The sequence below is a fragment of the Triticum urartu genome, chromosome 4A (assembly GCF_056163025.1).
Source record: "Triticum urartu cultivar PI428250 chromosome 4A, HENAU_Tu73, whole genome shotgun sequence".
NCBI lineage: Eukaryota > Viridiplantae > Streptophyta > Magnoliopsida > Poales > Poaceae > Triticum > Triticum urartu.
Genome location: NC_141876.1, coordinates 405,826,641 through 405,842,811, shown reverse-complemented (window position 1 = coordinate 405,842,811; position 16,171 = coordinate 405,826,641). Strand labels below are relative to the sequence as shown.

Here is a 16,171-nt window from a genome sequence, read left to right as displayed (position 1 = left end):
GTCTCCGCCGTCGGGGGCCGCTGGTGCTGTCCCTTGCCGGAGACTTCTCCCTTGCTGGAGGACTCTCCCTTGGCTCCTGGTGGGGCTGCTCTGCTCCTACACAAACCAACAAACAGATATCAGCAAAGACAGAGTATCCATGTGCACCTCATAGCGGAAAGCAAATCATATACTTACGCTGGGGGCTGCTCTGGAGGAAAGTTGCCGGGTCCGGCAAGGTTATCTCGGGCGCACCCCCTGCTGTCGCAGTGGGCTCGTCCTTGATGACGATCACCGCGACCTTGGCTCTCTTTGCTGCTCTCTGGGCCAGAGTCCTAAAAAGGAACAAGTTCAGAGTAAAGCAAATGAGATACAAGACAAGACAGCAAGGATTGAAGAACTACAAGTACAACAAGAGAATCTTACTCTTCTTCTTCTTCCTCGTCGGAGCTGAACGCGGAGAAGTCGAAGTCCGGCTCACGCCCGGCGCGGGGAGACGGAGGAGTAGTTTCCCTTGGCCGCTTGGCGAGAACGGTGGCAGTGGTCTGAGACGACCCCGCTCCGGTTGCCGTCGCGGCGTGAGAAGCGGTAGGAGCAGAAGCGGTGGTCCGGCTAGACCCCGCTCCAGTTGCCGTCGCAGCATGAGGTGCTCCCACGGCAACGGTGTTTGTCGCGGTGGAGCACGTCACGCGGCGCGGCGACTGTTGGCCCGCCTGCTGCTCCGCTACGTTGCCGGCCTTGCGGAGACGCCTTCTTGGTGGGGTTGGAGGCTCTGCTTGCGGCGAGCTGCCCGAAGATGAAGATGAAGAGGAGTTGATCTCCAGCGAGCCGCTCGCATCCTCGGCGGGCTCGCTCGACTCGACGCCATGCCCGGCAAGCCCTTTCCGCCCGGCAAGCTCTTTCTCCCCGGCGGGCTCCCCTCGCTCGGCACGGCTTGCCGCCTCTGCTGCATCTGCCTCCTCCACGGTGAATCCAAATTCGCCCGCGGCTGCGGCTGCCGCCGCCTCTTCCAGCCTAGTGGCGATGCGTGTCATCTCCGCATCGGTGGTGTCGCGGGTGAGGCTGTCCTTCTCGTTGGGGCGGATCGGCACTTCTACCAAGCCATCGAAGAACTACTGCACGACGTCGTCTGCAGGCTCTTGCCAAGTTGGCACAATTCCATGCGAGTCGCATAGTGGCATCATTGCACGGATGCGGTCGAGCGAGGAGTTGTTGCACAGCGGAACAACGCCCACCGGCAACCTGAACACTTCGGGATGTTGGGGGTCATACTTGAACAGCTCCTGCAGCATCGCGTTGTGCTCCAGAACAGTGAAGTTAAAGTTGAGGCCCGGTCGCAGCCTCATGATATCCGCCGCATTCTTGAACTCCCAGGCGGGTCTCCCTCGTTCCTGCAGGGGGGCGATGCGGCAACGAAGAAAATCTGCGCCAACAGCACCCACAGTGAGCCCGGCAAGCCTGAGGCGCAGGATCCGGGTGACAGCAATCTTCAGCCTGTCGTCTTCCGGGGCCACGTCACTCCAGCCGCTGCCGCGTGCTACTGGGGCTTGGCGCCGGGTGGTGAATGGCTGCGGGTTCTCCTCGTCAATCCAGCACCAGTCTGCTCTCCACTCCTCCCACTTGCCATGGAATTCTCCCTCCAAATAAGTTTCCTTCTTGCCGGCCCTCGAGATCCAGGCGATTCCGCCGGATAAAGGCTCTCCCCTCTCTACTCGGGGTATGAAGAAGTGGCGGAAAAGGGCTACATTGGGATGGACTCCGACAAAGTTTTCGCAGAGATGTGCGAAAACTGCCATGGTCAGAACAGCGTTGGGGGTGAAATCAAGGAGGTGGAACCCGTAGGTGTTCATGATATCGCAGAAGAATTCAGAGAAAGGCGGGCAGAGCCCGCAGTAGAAGAACAAGGCGAAGAATGGATATCCATTTGGAGCCGTTTTCCAAGCGGCGGCTGGAAGTACCTTCGTGCGCGGGTGCGCTGGCGTCTCCATCGACCAGAAGAGGTAGTAGTTCTCCCTCAGCTCCCTCGCGGCGAGCTTGGGGGGGAAGACTGCCCGCTCCTTTCGCAGCGCCGCAAGCCGCTGCGCCTCGGTCGACTTCACGACCTTCCCCTTGTCGGCTTTCGGAGCCATGGCGGAAGTGGTGGAGGAGGCCGACGGCGTTGGTGGCACTGGTGGCGATGGGGGCGGGGCGCTGCTCTCTTTCGGCTTTGGGAAGACGAGGGAGCGGCGGAGATTTCCGAGATTGAAGCAGCAACCGGCGAATGGGCGAATTGCCCCTGTTTCATCTGCTTATAGAGGGAGGGGCGGACGTTCCGCATTTCCAAATAAAGAAACCACCCACGATCTCTCCCACGACGCCGCATTCAACGCGTGCCGTTCGGGGAGGGCGCGGTGGATACGGGGAGAGATATGGCGTAACCTAGGCCGCGCGTGCCCGTGCCCTGTTTTGGGCCTGGCCCAACAGCGCTCGGTACCGTGTATGGCCCAAGCCCCGCGTCAAAGATGCCGGGGTTCTGATCCACGAGCACCTATGGGACCGGCGGACCGAGTCCCTTTCGGTTCGGCGGGGGCGGAGGTCGCACGAAGAGCGGATCGAGGCGAAGCACACGAGCAGTTTCCCAGGTTCGGGCCGCACGGATGCGTAAAACCCTACTCCTGCTTTGTGGTTTGTATTGAGTTCTTGCTCGGGAGCGCAGAGTGCTACAGTACACTCCAGCAGCTAACGAGACCAAGCGTGAGTGTTCTCTTTCTCCTAACCAGCCAACTAACCCCCCCTACGTTGCGCACGGGCCTCCTTTTATATGCTCAAGGGGTCACCGACAGGTGGCAACATAGACAAGGGTAAAAATGGAAAGGTGCTGCGGTAGGTACAGCTACCTACTACAGTGTATCATACCTAACCCTGACGGCAGGGGACAAGGGCATTAAATGCCCGTCTGCGTCGTCTAAATAGTGCAAAAGGGACCGTCAGGGACGCCACCGCTTGCCACGATGGCAATCTTGTCAGCGCCGCTTGCCACCGCGCACCCCTGGCTGCACAGCCTCCCGCCACGTACGCCTGGAAGGGTCCCAGAGCGACACGTTGATGGATGTGCTGGAGCGCGGGCACAGAGTGGTAGCTTGCCGCGGCAAGCGCCTTGCCGCGGTCGTTGTCTTGTCGCGTCCGGGAGCTTGTCGCTCACCGGGCCTTGCCGGGACGCGTGGCGCGTCGCGGAAAGTTCCTTGAGGTGCCTTGGTTGGCCTTCCCGGCAAGCTCCTCTTGCCGGGGTCTTGAGATGCCTTTGTTGGCCTTCCCGGCAAGCTCCTCTTGCCGGGGTCTTGTCTCCTTGGCTTGGATACTTTGTTCTTGAATGGCTCCAAAGGAACCACGGAGGACCTTGGCGGTCACCTAGCAAGCCTTGCCGCGGGATGCTGCGACTGCCCGTGCACAAGTTCGGGATACTAGGGTACCCCTATTCTAGTACACCGACACAATTCTTCTTCACGGTGTTGTCTACGAAATTTAGAAAAGTTGAACTCATGAGACATATCACCTAAACCAATAGTAATAACATCCTTATTGCAGTCTATCCTAGCATCAACAGTGTTTAAGAAGGGTATACCGAATATAATGGGACAAAAGCTATCTTGTGGAGAACCAAGAACAAGAAAATCAGTAGGATATTTAGTTTTCCCACACAAGACTTCAACATCTCTAACAATTCCCATTGGTGAAATAGTATCCCTATTGGCAAGTTTAATAGTGACATCAATTTCTTCTAACTCAGTAGGTGCAATATCATGCATAATTTCTTTGTATAAGTCAATAGGTATTGCACTAGCACTAGCACCCCATATCACACAAGCCATGATAACAATGATCTCCTATTTTAACAGAAATAATAGGCATACCTACCACATGTCTATGTTTATCTTTAACACAAGGTTTAGCAATTCTAGCAGTTTCATCACAAAAATAAATAACATGCCCATCAATATTATCAGCCACGAGATCCTTAACAATAACAATATTAGGTTCAACTTTAACTTGCTCAGGAGGTGTATAGGTTCTAATATTGCTTTTACGAACCATAGTTGAAGCTTTAGCATGATCTTTTATCCTAACAGGAAAAGGTGGGTTCTCAACATAAGCAGTAGGAATAATAGAATCGTTATAAGTGACAGTCTTTTCTTCAACTTTAATAGGTGCAGCTACGTTTACTTCAATGGGAGGATGATATTTAAACCACTTCTCCTTAGGGAGATCAACATGAGTAGCAAAAAATTCACAGAAAGAAGCTACTATCTCAGGGTCAAGTCCATATTTAGTGCTAAATTTACGGAAAACATCGTTATCCATAAAAGATTTAACACAATCAAACTTAGGTATCATACCTGACTCCTTACCTTCATCGAGATCCCAATCTTCAGAGTTGCGTTTAATTCTTTCCAATAAATCCCATTTGAATTCAATAGTCTTCATCATAAAAGAGCCAGCATAAGAAGTATCGAGCATGGTGCGGCTGTTATCAGAAAGCCGAGCATAAATTTTTTGAATAATCATTTCTCTTGAGAGCACATGATTGGGGCATGAATATAACATTGACTTAAGCCTCCCCCCAAGCTTGAGCAATGCTTTCTCCTTCATGAGGCCAAAAATTATATATAAAATTACGATCACGATGAACAAGATGCATAGGATAAAACTTCTGATGAAATTCCAATTTCAATCGTTTGTAGTTCCATGATCCCATATCATCACATAGCCTATACCATGTCAATGAGTCTCCCTCCAAAGATGAAGGGAATACCTTCTTCTTGATAACATCATCGGGCATACCTGCAAGCTTAAATAATCCACAAACTTCATCCACATATATTAGGTGCTCATCAGGATGTAATGTTCCATCTCCTGCAAAAGGATTAGCTAGCAGTTTTTCTATCATACCCAAAGGAATTTCAAAGCAGACATTTTCATTTTCAGTAGGTTCAGTAGGTTGAGGAGCAACTCTTTGCTCTACTGGTCGGGGTGAAGATACCCCGAACAAGCCCCTCAGAGGATTACTTTCCATAGTAACAAGTGACGGTAAATTTCAGCACACTATATAAATTTTTTCTTACCAAATTCCACCTACCAAAGGCGCTTCACTCCCGGCAACGGCGCCAGAAAAGAGTCTTGATGACCCACAAGTATAGGGGATCTATCGTAGTCCTTTCGATAAGTAAGATGTCGAACCCAACGAGGAGCAGAAGGAAATGATAATCGGTTTTCAGCAAGGTATTCTCTGCAAGCACTGAAATTATAAGTAACAAATAGTTTTGTGATAAGATAATTTGTAACGAGAAACAAGTAACAAAAGTAAATAAAGTGCAGCAAGGTGGCCCAATCCTTTTTGTAGCAAAGGACAAGTCTGGGAAAATTCTTATATAAAGAAAAGCGCTTCCAAGGACACATGGGAATTATTGTCAAGCTAGGTTTCATCATGATCATATGATTCGCGTTCAGTACTTTGATAATCTGATATGTGGGTGGACCGGTGCTTGGGTGTTGTCCTTACTTGGACAAGCACCCCACTTATGATTAACCTCTATTGCAAGCATCCGCAACTACAACAAAAGTATTAAGGTAAACCTAACCATAGCATGAAACATATGGATCCAAATCAGCCCCTTACGAAGAAACGCATAAACTAGGATTTAAGCTTCTGTCACTCTAGCAACCCATCATCTACTTATTACTTCCCAATGCCTTCCTCTAGGCCCAAATAATGGCGAAGTGTCATGTAGTCGACGTTCACATAAGATCACTAGAGGAGAGACAACATACATCTCATCAAAATATCGAACGAATACCAAATTCACATGACTACTAATAGCAAGACTTCTCCCATGTCCTCAGGAACAAACATAACTACTCACAAAGCATATTCATGTTCATAACCAGAGGGGTATTAATATGCATATAGGATCTGAACATATGATCTTCCACCAAATAAACCAACTAGCATCAACTACAGGGAGTAATCAACACTACTAGCAACCCACATGTACCAATCCCAGACTTGGAGACAAGAATTGGATACAAGAGATGAACTAGGGTTTGAGAGGAGATGGTGCTGGTGAAGATGTTGATGGAGATTGACCCCCTCCCGATGAGAGGATCGTTGGTGATGACGATGGCGATGATTTCCCCCTCCCGGAGGGAAGTTTCCCCGACAGAACAGCTCCGCCAGAACCCTAGATTGGTTCCGCTAAGGTTCCGCCTCGTGGCGGCGGAGTCTCATCCCGAAAGCTTGCTTATGATTTTTTTCTCATCGAAAGACTCCATATAGCATAAGATGAGCATCGGAGGGCCACCAGGGGGCCCATGAGGTAGGGGGCGCGCCTAGGTGGGTAGGGCGCGCCCCCATCCTCGTGGCCAGGGTGTGGCCCCCCTCTGGAACTTCTTGCGCTCAGTATTTTTTATATATTCTGAAAATGACTTTTGTGAAGTTTCAGGACTTTTGGAGCTGTGTCGGCATTCTCCCTCTTTATGTAAACCTTGTAAAATAAGAGAGAATAGGCATAAGTATTGTGACATAATGTGTAATAACATCCCATAATGCAATAAATACCGATATAAAAGCATGATGCAAAATGGACGTATCACTATCATGTGAGATGGCCACCTTACCAAGGCCAACCACCTTACCCTTTGAGTTGTCACCAAAAGTGACATACTTTTGAGGGTCGTTGTTTCCAGCAAGCTCACGAAACATATCCTTGTCTCCAATCATGTGATCGGTACATCCACTATCAAGGACCCATTCCTTTCCTCCAGCCATGTAGCCACGAAGATTAGCCACAAGATCAAAGTGTCTCGTAGACTCATCGAGATCAAAGTCAGTATCCATGTTCAGCATCGTCTTGTGATTGATTAATTCCTAGAGAGAGTGATTCATTAGATAAGTGATCATCACAATGTTCATCTTTATGAATTCTAATGGCTTCGGAGATGATATTGCTAATGATTCCAACATCTCCTTTGGCACGCATGAGGTTACTAAGCTCAAATAAACAATCACCAAACTTAGGATCATTGGAATTCATCTTACTCAAGGCAATATACTTATGAAGAATTTCATTTAAGTTTTGCAAGGAATAGTTTGGAAATCGTTTGTCAAAAAATCTCCATATGGTGTAGGCACAATCAAGAGCAGGCAAGCTGGCAATCAAGTTTCTAGGTAATCCTCTACTGATTAAATTGTCAGTTCTAAGATTACGGATCATGTCAATAGACTCATCAAGGGTAGGATGCAAGGGGTCAACAAGGGGTGCAAAAGGGCTAGTAATGTACTTGTTTAAGTGTTATTGATTGAAAAATCTCAAGCATCTCAATTTTCCACTCATGAAAGAACTCTCCATCAAGTATAGGTACTCTATGTCTAAGACCCCCAACGTAGACTCAACCATCTTTTAATTTCTTTAAGTTGAGGTGAAGTTTTAGCACAAGTTTAAACATTCACAATATATTTCAAGCAAGCATGGCAAGAGTATATGAGCAGCGAAAAATAAAGCATGCAAGTTGCAAGAAAGCAAAGAGATGGGATTGGAGTGTGCAAACGCAATTGGAGACACGGAGATTTTTGGCGTGATTCCGATAAGTGGTGCTATCGTACATCCACGTTGATGGAGACTTCAACCCAAGAAGGGTAACGGTTGTGCGAGTCCACAGAGGGCTCCACCCACGAAGGGTCCACGAAGAAGCAACCTTGTCTATCCCACCATGGCCATTGCCCACGAAGGACTTGCCTCACTTGGGTAGATCTTCACGAAGTAGGCGATCTCCTTGCCCTTACAAACTCCTTGGTTCAACTCCACAATCTTGACGGAGGCTCCCAAGTGACACCTAACCAATCTAGGAGACACCACTCTTCAAAAGGTAATAGATGGTGTGTTGATGATGAACTCCTTGCCCTTGTGCTTCAAATGATAGTCTCCCCAACACTCAACTCTCTCACATAGATTTAGATTTGGTGGATAGATGATTTGAGTGGAAAGCAACTTGGGAAGGGCCAGAGATCAAGATTCTTGTGGTTGGATTGGGATATCTTGGTCTCAACACATGAGTAGGTGGTTCTCTCTCAGAAAATGAATGCTGGAAGTGTAGGCATATTCTGATGCTCTCTCCACGAATGGAGGATGGGTGAAGGGGTATATATAGCCTCCACACAAAATCTAGCCGTTACACATAATTTACCAAACTCGGTGAGACCGAACCATGAAACTCGGTCAGACGATTTAGTTCAAAATGTGAACATTAGAATTTTTGGTGGGACCGATATGATCAACTCGGTGTGACCGGTGTGCTATGGTTAGGGTAAAACCTCAACTCGGTTTGACCGATTACATAAACTCGGTGGGACCGATTTTGGTAATAAGCAAAACAGAGAGTTGGCCAAGCAAACTCGGTGAGACCGAAATTATTGCAACAGGTAACAGAGAGTTTGCAAGCCCATCTCGGTGAGACCGAGATCCCATCAGTGAGACCGAACTGATTAGGGTTTCTGGCAGTGGCTATGTCAAGTGAACTCGGTGGCACTGGATATATCAAATCGGTGGGGCCGAGTTTGACTTTTGGTTTGGGACATATGTTGATATGAGAAAGTGGTTGATGGCTTTGAAGCATATCACTAAGCACTTTGAGCAAGCAAGGCATTAAGCAACACCTCATCCCTTTTAATAGTATTGGCTTTCCTATGGACTCAATGTGATCTTGGATCACTAAAATGAAAATGTAGAGTCTTGAGCTTTTACCAATCCTTGTCCTTAGCTTCTTGAAAGGGTTCCACATCTTCTTGTCCACGCCACTCCACTGTTGAACTCATATGAAATAAACTAGATAAATGTATTAGTCCAAACAAGAGATATGTTGGCATTAATTACCAAAATCACCCAAAGAGCACTTGTACTTTCAGTAACACACACATCAAGAAAATGTTTTTATTGCTAATGTGTTCATTGTTTCGCCTCTTTTTATCTTGTCCAATTTGTATCATATCCCATATTCTTTTCAAATCTGAAATGTTTACAAATTCACAAGGAATTACCATTTTCTCTATAAATGCTTGTGATTGGAACGAACACCGTTAAGATGGGGAGGGGGACGAAGGGACTTATTCCATCCCATGATGTCACTGTCACATCAACGTCAGTGCTGGCACACCTGAACGAAAGCCTACATGACAAGAAGTACACATCGTAGTACACATCGTACGAACAACCAAGTTTCTCTTCAACTTCTTGCGCTTAGATGGCGGGGAACAACAACCTTATAACGCATAAGAGGGAGAAACCCTAGCGGCGGGTCCTCTTCATCCTTTTGTGCTTCAATGACCGTTCAAGATGTAGAGGAACAACATCGTTAACAGAGAAGAGGGAAAAACCCTAGCATTCCATAAGATTGTTACCATGATGAATGGATATATAAGCCCTGTTCGGAACTTTCCCGCTCCACAAAGTTGGGGAGTTGGGGTTTGACAACTTCATTAAATTCAGGTAAAGTATGGTCCGCTCCTGGAGCGGAGAGAAGCCGAACGCAGCCATATAATCCCTGATTCTGATTCTTGTTTTTTTAATAGTGGTCGGTCCTTTTTTTGTGAGAGAGAAACCACCGGTCGGTCTTTGGGATCTCAGAAAAAAAACGCAGAAAAAAAGACACCTCCGAAGAACTCAGGAGAGCCCGCCGATCTGCAGTACTAGTAGAAACCAAGAGCAAAGTCAGGTGGCCCCCCGAAACAGATCCACCTCCTCAGCGTCGCGTGGTGGGAAGACGAGAACCTCCCAAAGGCCAAAGCCCACCCCATAACCCCTAACCTAGGGTTTCTTCGCCATGGGATCCGCCGCCTCCGCCGCCTCCGACGCAGCGCCGCCATCGCCTTCTCCAGCGCAACCACACGGGGCCGCGCCGCCGTATGGGGTTGGGCTCGCCGGCATCCTCCCTCCGAAGCCGGATGGGGATGATAAGGAGGAGGAGAAGGTGGACTACCTCAACCTCCCTTGCCCCGTGCCGTACGAGGAGATCCAGCGCGAGGCCCTCAGTTCGTCCCCTTCCCCTCTCTTTTTTTAGTTTTATTTATTTTAAACTGCCATTGTGTGTTAATTGCTGCAGCATTGCTAAACTGCCAGTTGATGTATATGTGTGTGCTCTTGTGGTTGGTAATGAAGTTGTGCCATAATCCTTTCCTTGGTCGCGATTTGGTTGCTTGACGTGGATTATTATGAGGTTCCTGTAATCTGTAAATGTTTTTGTGACTTGCTGTTAGGATCAAAAGCTACAGAGTAGCCAAGTTTAGTCCATCTGAGATCAGGAGAGCACCAAAGCACTACTTCGATGCAACAGTTGTATAGAAATATATGATGTAGATGTTCTCCAGAACTTACACCAAAGTATACCATTTCTCTTGTAAAAGGATCCTTAAGCAGAGCAACCTTGTCATTTTTTCATATATCATACATAATTTAGAGTTAACAAAGGGATCATACGGTGCTTAACATGATCTTTTTATTGTACTTCTCTAGATATTATTGTTAGGTAGTGGAACAGTGTTATGATTTAGGAAATGAACCAATATCTCAATCATTCATGCCTCCACTATCCACAGTTTATTCCTTGTGTTAAGACTCTTTGCACATGGACACGGTCTGTCTCAGACTTTCAACTTTGACAGATAGTTTTTATGACAGGTTGGTAAAAAACTGCAAATGGTGAGATTATGAAAATATTTCTGTGAGAAATCTAGTAATAATACAGCTGTGAACAAATTCAATACCGTAAGATTTCCAATTCTCAGTTACACCTTACTAATTGACAAGAGAGATGCATTTGATGTGACATTATGGTCACCGTGGGCTTTATTTAGGCCTTCATAATTCTTTGAATATTTACATAACTAAATATGCAATTTTAAACTTGGAAGGGAATTTAATTGTTTGCTTTGCTCATTTGGTGTTTACCTACCTGGCTACCTGCTTGCTCTATATGCAGTTTGGCTCTTGAGCTTTCTTTCATGGGATTTACTGACATGCTCAATTTGCAGTGTCTCTGAAGCCTGAACTTTTTGAAGGTTTGAGGTTTGACTTCACAAAGATGTTAACCCAGAAGTTCGCTCTTAGCCATAGGTGAGACAAAATGCAAAATGTTGGTGATACTTCTTTTTTGTCTTATTTATGATGTATGCCGACAACTTATTACTGACATCTTAACAGTGTCCTTATGGGTTCCCTGGAAGTTCCATCTCAGTCAGCTGATGTTATAAAAGTCCCAACATCACAGTATGAATTTGGTGCCAATTTTTTAGATCCAAAGGTTTGTTCTCTTCACATTTGATATAATTCTGTGGTATCTTGTATTTATGAACTCTGTTTTTAACTGTGTATGGAATTTTCCGTAGTTAATGCTTATCGGAAGGTTGATGACTGATGGAAGGCTGAATGCTCGTGTGAAATGTGATCTGACAGAGAATCTCGCGCTGAAAATAAATGCGCAGGTAGCTGAATTTGATATTTTTTTTGTTTGGTGACTTCTATTTTACTCCTTTTTTGCTGATGGTTTCCTGTTTTCCAGCTTACTAGTGAGCCTCATTACTCTCAAGGGATGTTCAACTTTGACTACAAGGTAAGCTATATCTGTGTTCCAAGCATATCTGTTCAGCTACATTAGCTGTCAGTTACTTATAACCATGCTTAATTTTTCTCTTAGTGTGTGCTTCTACCCAACTACTACCTTCTGTTAACATTTTATTACACATTTATATAGGGCACAGACTATCGAGCACAGTTTCAAATTGGAAACAATGCGTTCTATGGGGCAAATTATATCCAGGTAAAGATCATTATTTCCTAGTTTCGTTGTCGTACTCTACCTGCATCACCCAAGGGAAACAAAAAGGGAATACAAGTATATTCAGTCTTCTCTGTAGTTGTCTATTTGTTCCTTGACTGTTTAAATTCTGCACAGGAGTCCAGGAATTTCTGTTGATGTGTTTATCTTCAGTTTTTGCCCTTTGCTGTCTTTTGAGCTTCTTCTATATCATGTTCCCTGACCACGTCCTATCTGGCTAGTGTTGTGGCTATGCTTCAGGCCCAGCATATTTTGCAGTTTTGGTTCTGTTGAACCTTGAGCTTGTTTAATGTTTTGACTTGAAACAAACTACACTTTTGTATAACAGGCTATAGAATATTGCAGTATTAAATTTGTTTACAATTTAAAAATAACTTGGCCACTGTAAGATTTATGCATTTTGTTGCTATCTGATATCTGATGGAAATACATCAATAGTTTGTGCCAGTGATGTTTACAGTTTCAGCGTTCCACTGTAAGATTTGTGCATTTTGTTGCTTTCTGTTAGGATCACAGCAATAATTTGTAGCAGTGATGTTTACATTTTTCACTGGACTCAACTTGTGCTTAGAATCAGCTCAAAACTTTGTTAGTGGCAAACATATTTTACATTAATTACTAAATAACCTTGCTGCACATATGAGAGTTGGTTTGTGATAAAGTGGGCAAATACATGTTTTTTTATCTACTCTTTGTGTTGACAACGGGATACCAATTTTTCGGTGTTCCAGAGTGTTACGCCAAATTTGTCGATGGGAACAGAGATATTCTGGCTTGGTCAGCAAAGGAAGTCAGGAATTGGATTTAATTCTCGCTACAATACAGATAAGATGGTAAGGAACTTCATAAGTCTTTTCTGTTTGGATGGCATGTAGGTTGAACTTCCGCATGTGCCATACTTAAGTTTACAAGCCCATCCATTTATTGCTGGTATAAAGGATTAATTTGGGGAGGGATTTGAAAAACTCTCACTTTTTTGTTTGTCTTTGACAAAAAAATAGCCATTCCTTTATGTCGCTTGCATGTGGGGTCTGGGGCCACCTGTCAATGACACAAGGTGTGGCTTTTGCGTCAAAGCACAAAGAAAAATGTGCCAGTTTGTCAAATTTTCAGTTCAGATTGTGGTTTAATAGGTCTATATGTATAAGGGAAATTAAGACAGGCTATCCCCATGCACATCTTACCGTATCAAGAAGAAATAAGAGAGAGCAGAGTTTTTTGCTTGATCAATCACTATTTGCTCACATGACTTGAATATTCACTCATGTTACGTGTAGAGAATTGATTTACTATGAGAATGCAAGCTGATACATAGCAAATGAAGCTACTATAGGAATGCAGGCTGAACACTATCTTTTACGACCATTGCAGGTGGGTACTCTACAGGTTGCTAGCACTGGTATTGTTGCGTTAAGTTATGTCCAGAAAGTTTCTGAAAAGGTTAGACACTACTATTATGAACATGAATTATTTGCATGCTATTTTAACCAGGTTCTAACTTGTAAGTATACCGAAGTGCAGGTGTCTCTTGCTACTGACTTTATGTATAACCACATGTCCAGAGATGTGACTTCCAGCGTTGGTTACGATTATATCCTTAGGCAGGTCAGTGTCGCTTACAACACATTTGAGTATTTGACATTCTATATTACTACCTCTGTCCCTAAATATAAGACGTTTTTCAGTTCAAATCAAACTGCAAAACCGTCTTATATTTAGGGACTATGTATTAATGCATTAATTAGCCTTAACTGGGTTCTTTATCTGCATGGTCTTGTTGCTGCCAATGGATATATATGTACCAACAGTATAAAACCATGTACTCTCACCGGTGTGGTGCCGTTTTTTCTGAAATTTCTTTTTGTTAGCTTAAGTTTCTTATTGCATTCCATTACAGTGCCGTCTAAGGGGCAAAGTTGACTCAAATGGTGTCGTTGCTGCATACTTGGAGGAGAGATTGAACATGGGTGTGAACTTTCTTCTGTCTGCAGAGGTATGAGCTGTAGTATGCCGTTTCTGATAAAAATGTTTCCTTCCCCTCAGCAATCCTAATATTTTTGGATCACCATCTTCTGAACTTGTGTTTTGTGACACAGATTGACCATCCAAAGAAGAACTACAAGTTTGGTTTTGGAATGACTGTAGGAGAATAGATATGCTCACAGCAATTACTGTGAGAGGACTACAGATGTCTCCTCAGTTCGTTATAAGTGCAGGTTTACCATGTGGTCTCGGTTCAAGTGTTCGGGACCTACAGATTCGCTCCTCAAGCGTTGCAGGCTTTTTTCGGTGTACTTGCGGTTGTCTCATTTCAGCTGCTTTAGATAGCATGGGCGTTTGGGCGTCCATGATTCTTTGTTTATCTAAAACAAGCTGAAACGTTGTTGTAATAATGTTCACTTGGTTGTTGGAGATTTTTGACCCTTAGGTTCCCAGCAATAGGCTTCTGTGAAATGACCGTACTCCACAAGCTACAGATTATACATTGAGAATTCATGTGCAATCTTTGCTCTCATATCAGTTATATGTTCTTGCATGTGGGGCCACCAAGTCTTTCCTGCACGAATTGTTCTCTCATAGGAGTAGTTGCATTCTTTCGGTGCCTGGCCGATCTGGATTCTGACAACTGACACAAATGAGCCCCCGTTTGCATCTCAAAGAGGTGCATCATGGAACCACCTGTGCCACCCTTTATCACCACACTTCTTGCTCTCGCACTTGCTTGGTTTCTCCGTTTGGATGCCGGGTTGAGGGAGAGTTTTCTTTTCCTGAAGTGACGTTCGATCGCCTTGCTAATGCTAGGAAACAAGTTTCAAGTTTGTGAGAAAATCATTAAGCTTGATGGCAAATATGACCCTGAGGTCTGACACCGACAATCTGGCCACAACAACCTCGTCGCCTACAAGAACCACATGCTAAATTCTGACGAGTGTGTGGCAGCAACGTAATGTGCAGCACTCGCCACATCTGGGAACGCCTGGCTCAGATGCATACTCGACAGAGGCGAAGTTAGTTCCCCAAAACATGCATAATAACCTTGTCCACAAAAGGAAAGGCAGACAAACGTCAACGAAGAGGTCGTAGCACGAGAGGAGAAACTATTAAAGAGAAACGAGAGAGAGAGGGAGACAGAGAAGTAAAAGTGAATTTTTATTTTCATTGATGATGGGTTACATATATATAGCCCTCGAAGGGGTGTCTTCTAAAAGACACAAGGCAACTGCCTCCTTTAGAAAAAGTAGGGATTAATAGGATTAATTAAATCCTAACACTCCCTCTAATCCATACTTGTCAGTGTAAGTATCATCATCTTGAGAAGCTCCTCCAAAAACACTGTGGGAAAAATATGAGAAGATAGGTGTTCCATATGTTGCTAAAACTCCTTCAAACCCAGTGGAAAAATGAGAAGAAAATGATGCAACATATAATGGTTATTGTCTCTTTTAACTCAATACGAGAAAATCCAGAGTTTAGAGGACAATAAATATGTCGTATATACTTTCCTAAAAACCCCGGTGGGGAAAACAGAAAGTATGACATATGATCTCATGTTGATATTACCTCATTAAAAACCTTTATGAGAACCTATAAAGTAAACTCATGAGGGGAAAAAAATAGTATAATATGACGCATTGAACATGAACAATTCAGGAAGATACCCCCCTGATTCTTGCAAAAATTCAAAGCCGTCACATACCAAAACATAGAAGTTGGTAGAGACCCGCTGAACAAATCAATCGCATGATTTGACTTGCAAGATATGTAATATAGTGATATTGCTTATTATGTAACATGTTTGCATCCGGGCAACACAAGAAACATTATCGTTGAGATAATGGTTGGTGAATGTAGCCATGAGGTCTGATCTGAAGACTCTTCATGAGAGGGCTACCACACCTAATAGGAACACTAAACTTGTCTATGATCTGATAGTGGGGATCTGATCGATGTATCCAATGATATTGGTGTTCAGATTTCTCCGAAAACTGAAAAACCAGGACAAGATGTTTCATGCCTTGGAGATATCGAAAGATATTCTTGAGTACCAACCAATTGTGTTTGGTGGATCCAATGGCATTATGGAACGTTGAGTCCCAATATCTCATTTCCATCATCTCTTGGTCTAATAGATCTTTCTCTACGTCTAGAGAATGAACAAACATGAGAGTTGTGGATAGATCAGATTTGTCCACAATGAATTTCTCCAATATATTTTGAATATAGACAACATAGTATACCATAATGTATGAATGAAGGTGCTCAAGTTGCAGTAACGAGGGGTATTTTGGTTTACCCAAATCCTTTATTTTAAAGTCCGTCACTTAGATGATTA

The 16,171-nt window shown here is 44.7% G+C and overlaps 1 protein-coding gene across 2 annotated transcripts; it reads left to right on the top strand.

Annotated features, from left to right (window-relative positions):
* The first annotated feature begins 9,709 nt into the window (after positions 1 to 9,709).
* Positions 9,710 to 14,353, top strand: LOC125529306 (mitochondrial import receptor subunit TOM40-1). 2 transcript variants are annotated; one of them, XM_048693721.2, is made up of 11 exons: positions 9,712 to 10,036; positions 11,036 to 11,117; positions 11,205 to 11,304; positions 11,390 to 11,485; positions 11,563 to 11,613; positions 11,755 to 11,820; positions 12,570 to 12,671; positions 13,210 to 13,278; positions 13,360 to 13,443; positions 13,736 to 13,831; positions 13,935 to 14,353. In XM_048693721.2, exons 1-11 carry the CDS (start codon positions 9,829 to 9,831, stop codon positions 13,989 to 13,991), a joined length of 1,011 nt encoding a protein of 336 aa, XP_048549678.1. In that variant the 5' UTR covers positions 9,712 to 9,828; the 3' UTR covers positions 13,992 to 14,353. The 2 variants fall into 2 exon arrangements, with proteins under 2 accessions (XP_087374612.1, XP_048549678.1); XM_087518486.1 differs by having other exon boundaries at positions 9,710 to 10,036; positions 13,210 to 13,443.
* The last annotated feature ends 1,818 nt before the right edge of the window (positions 14,354 to 16,171 follow it).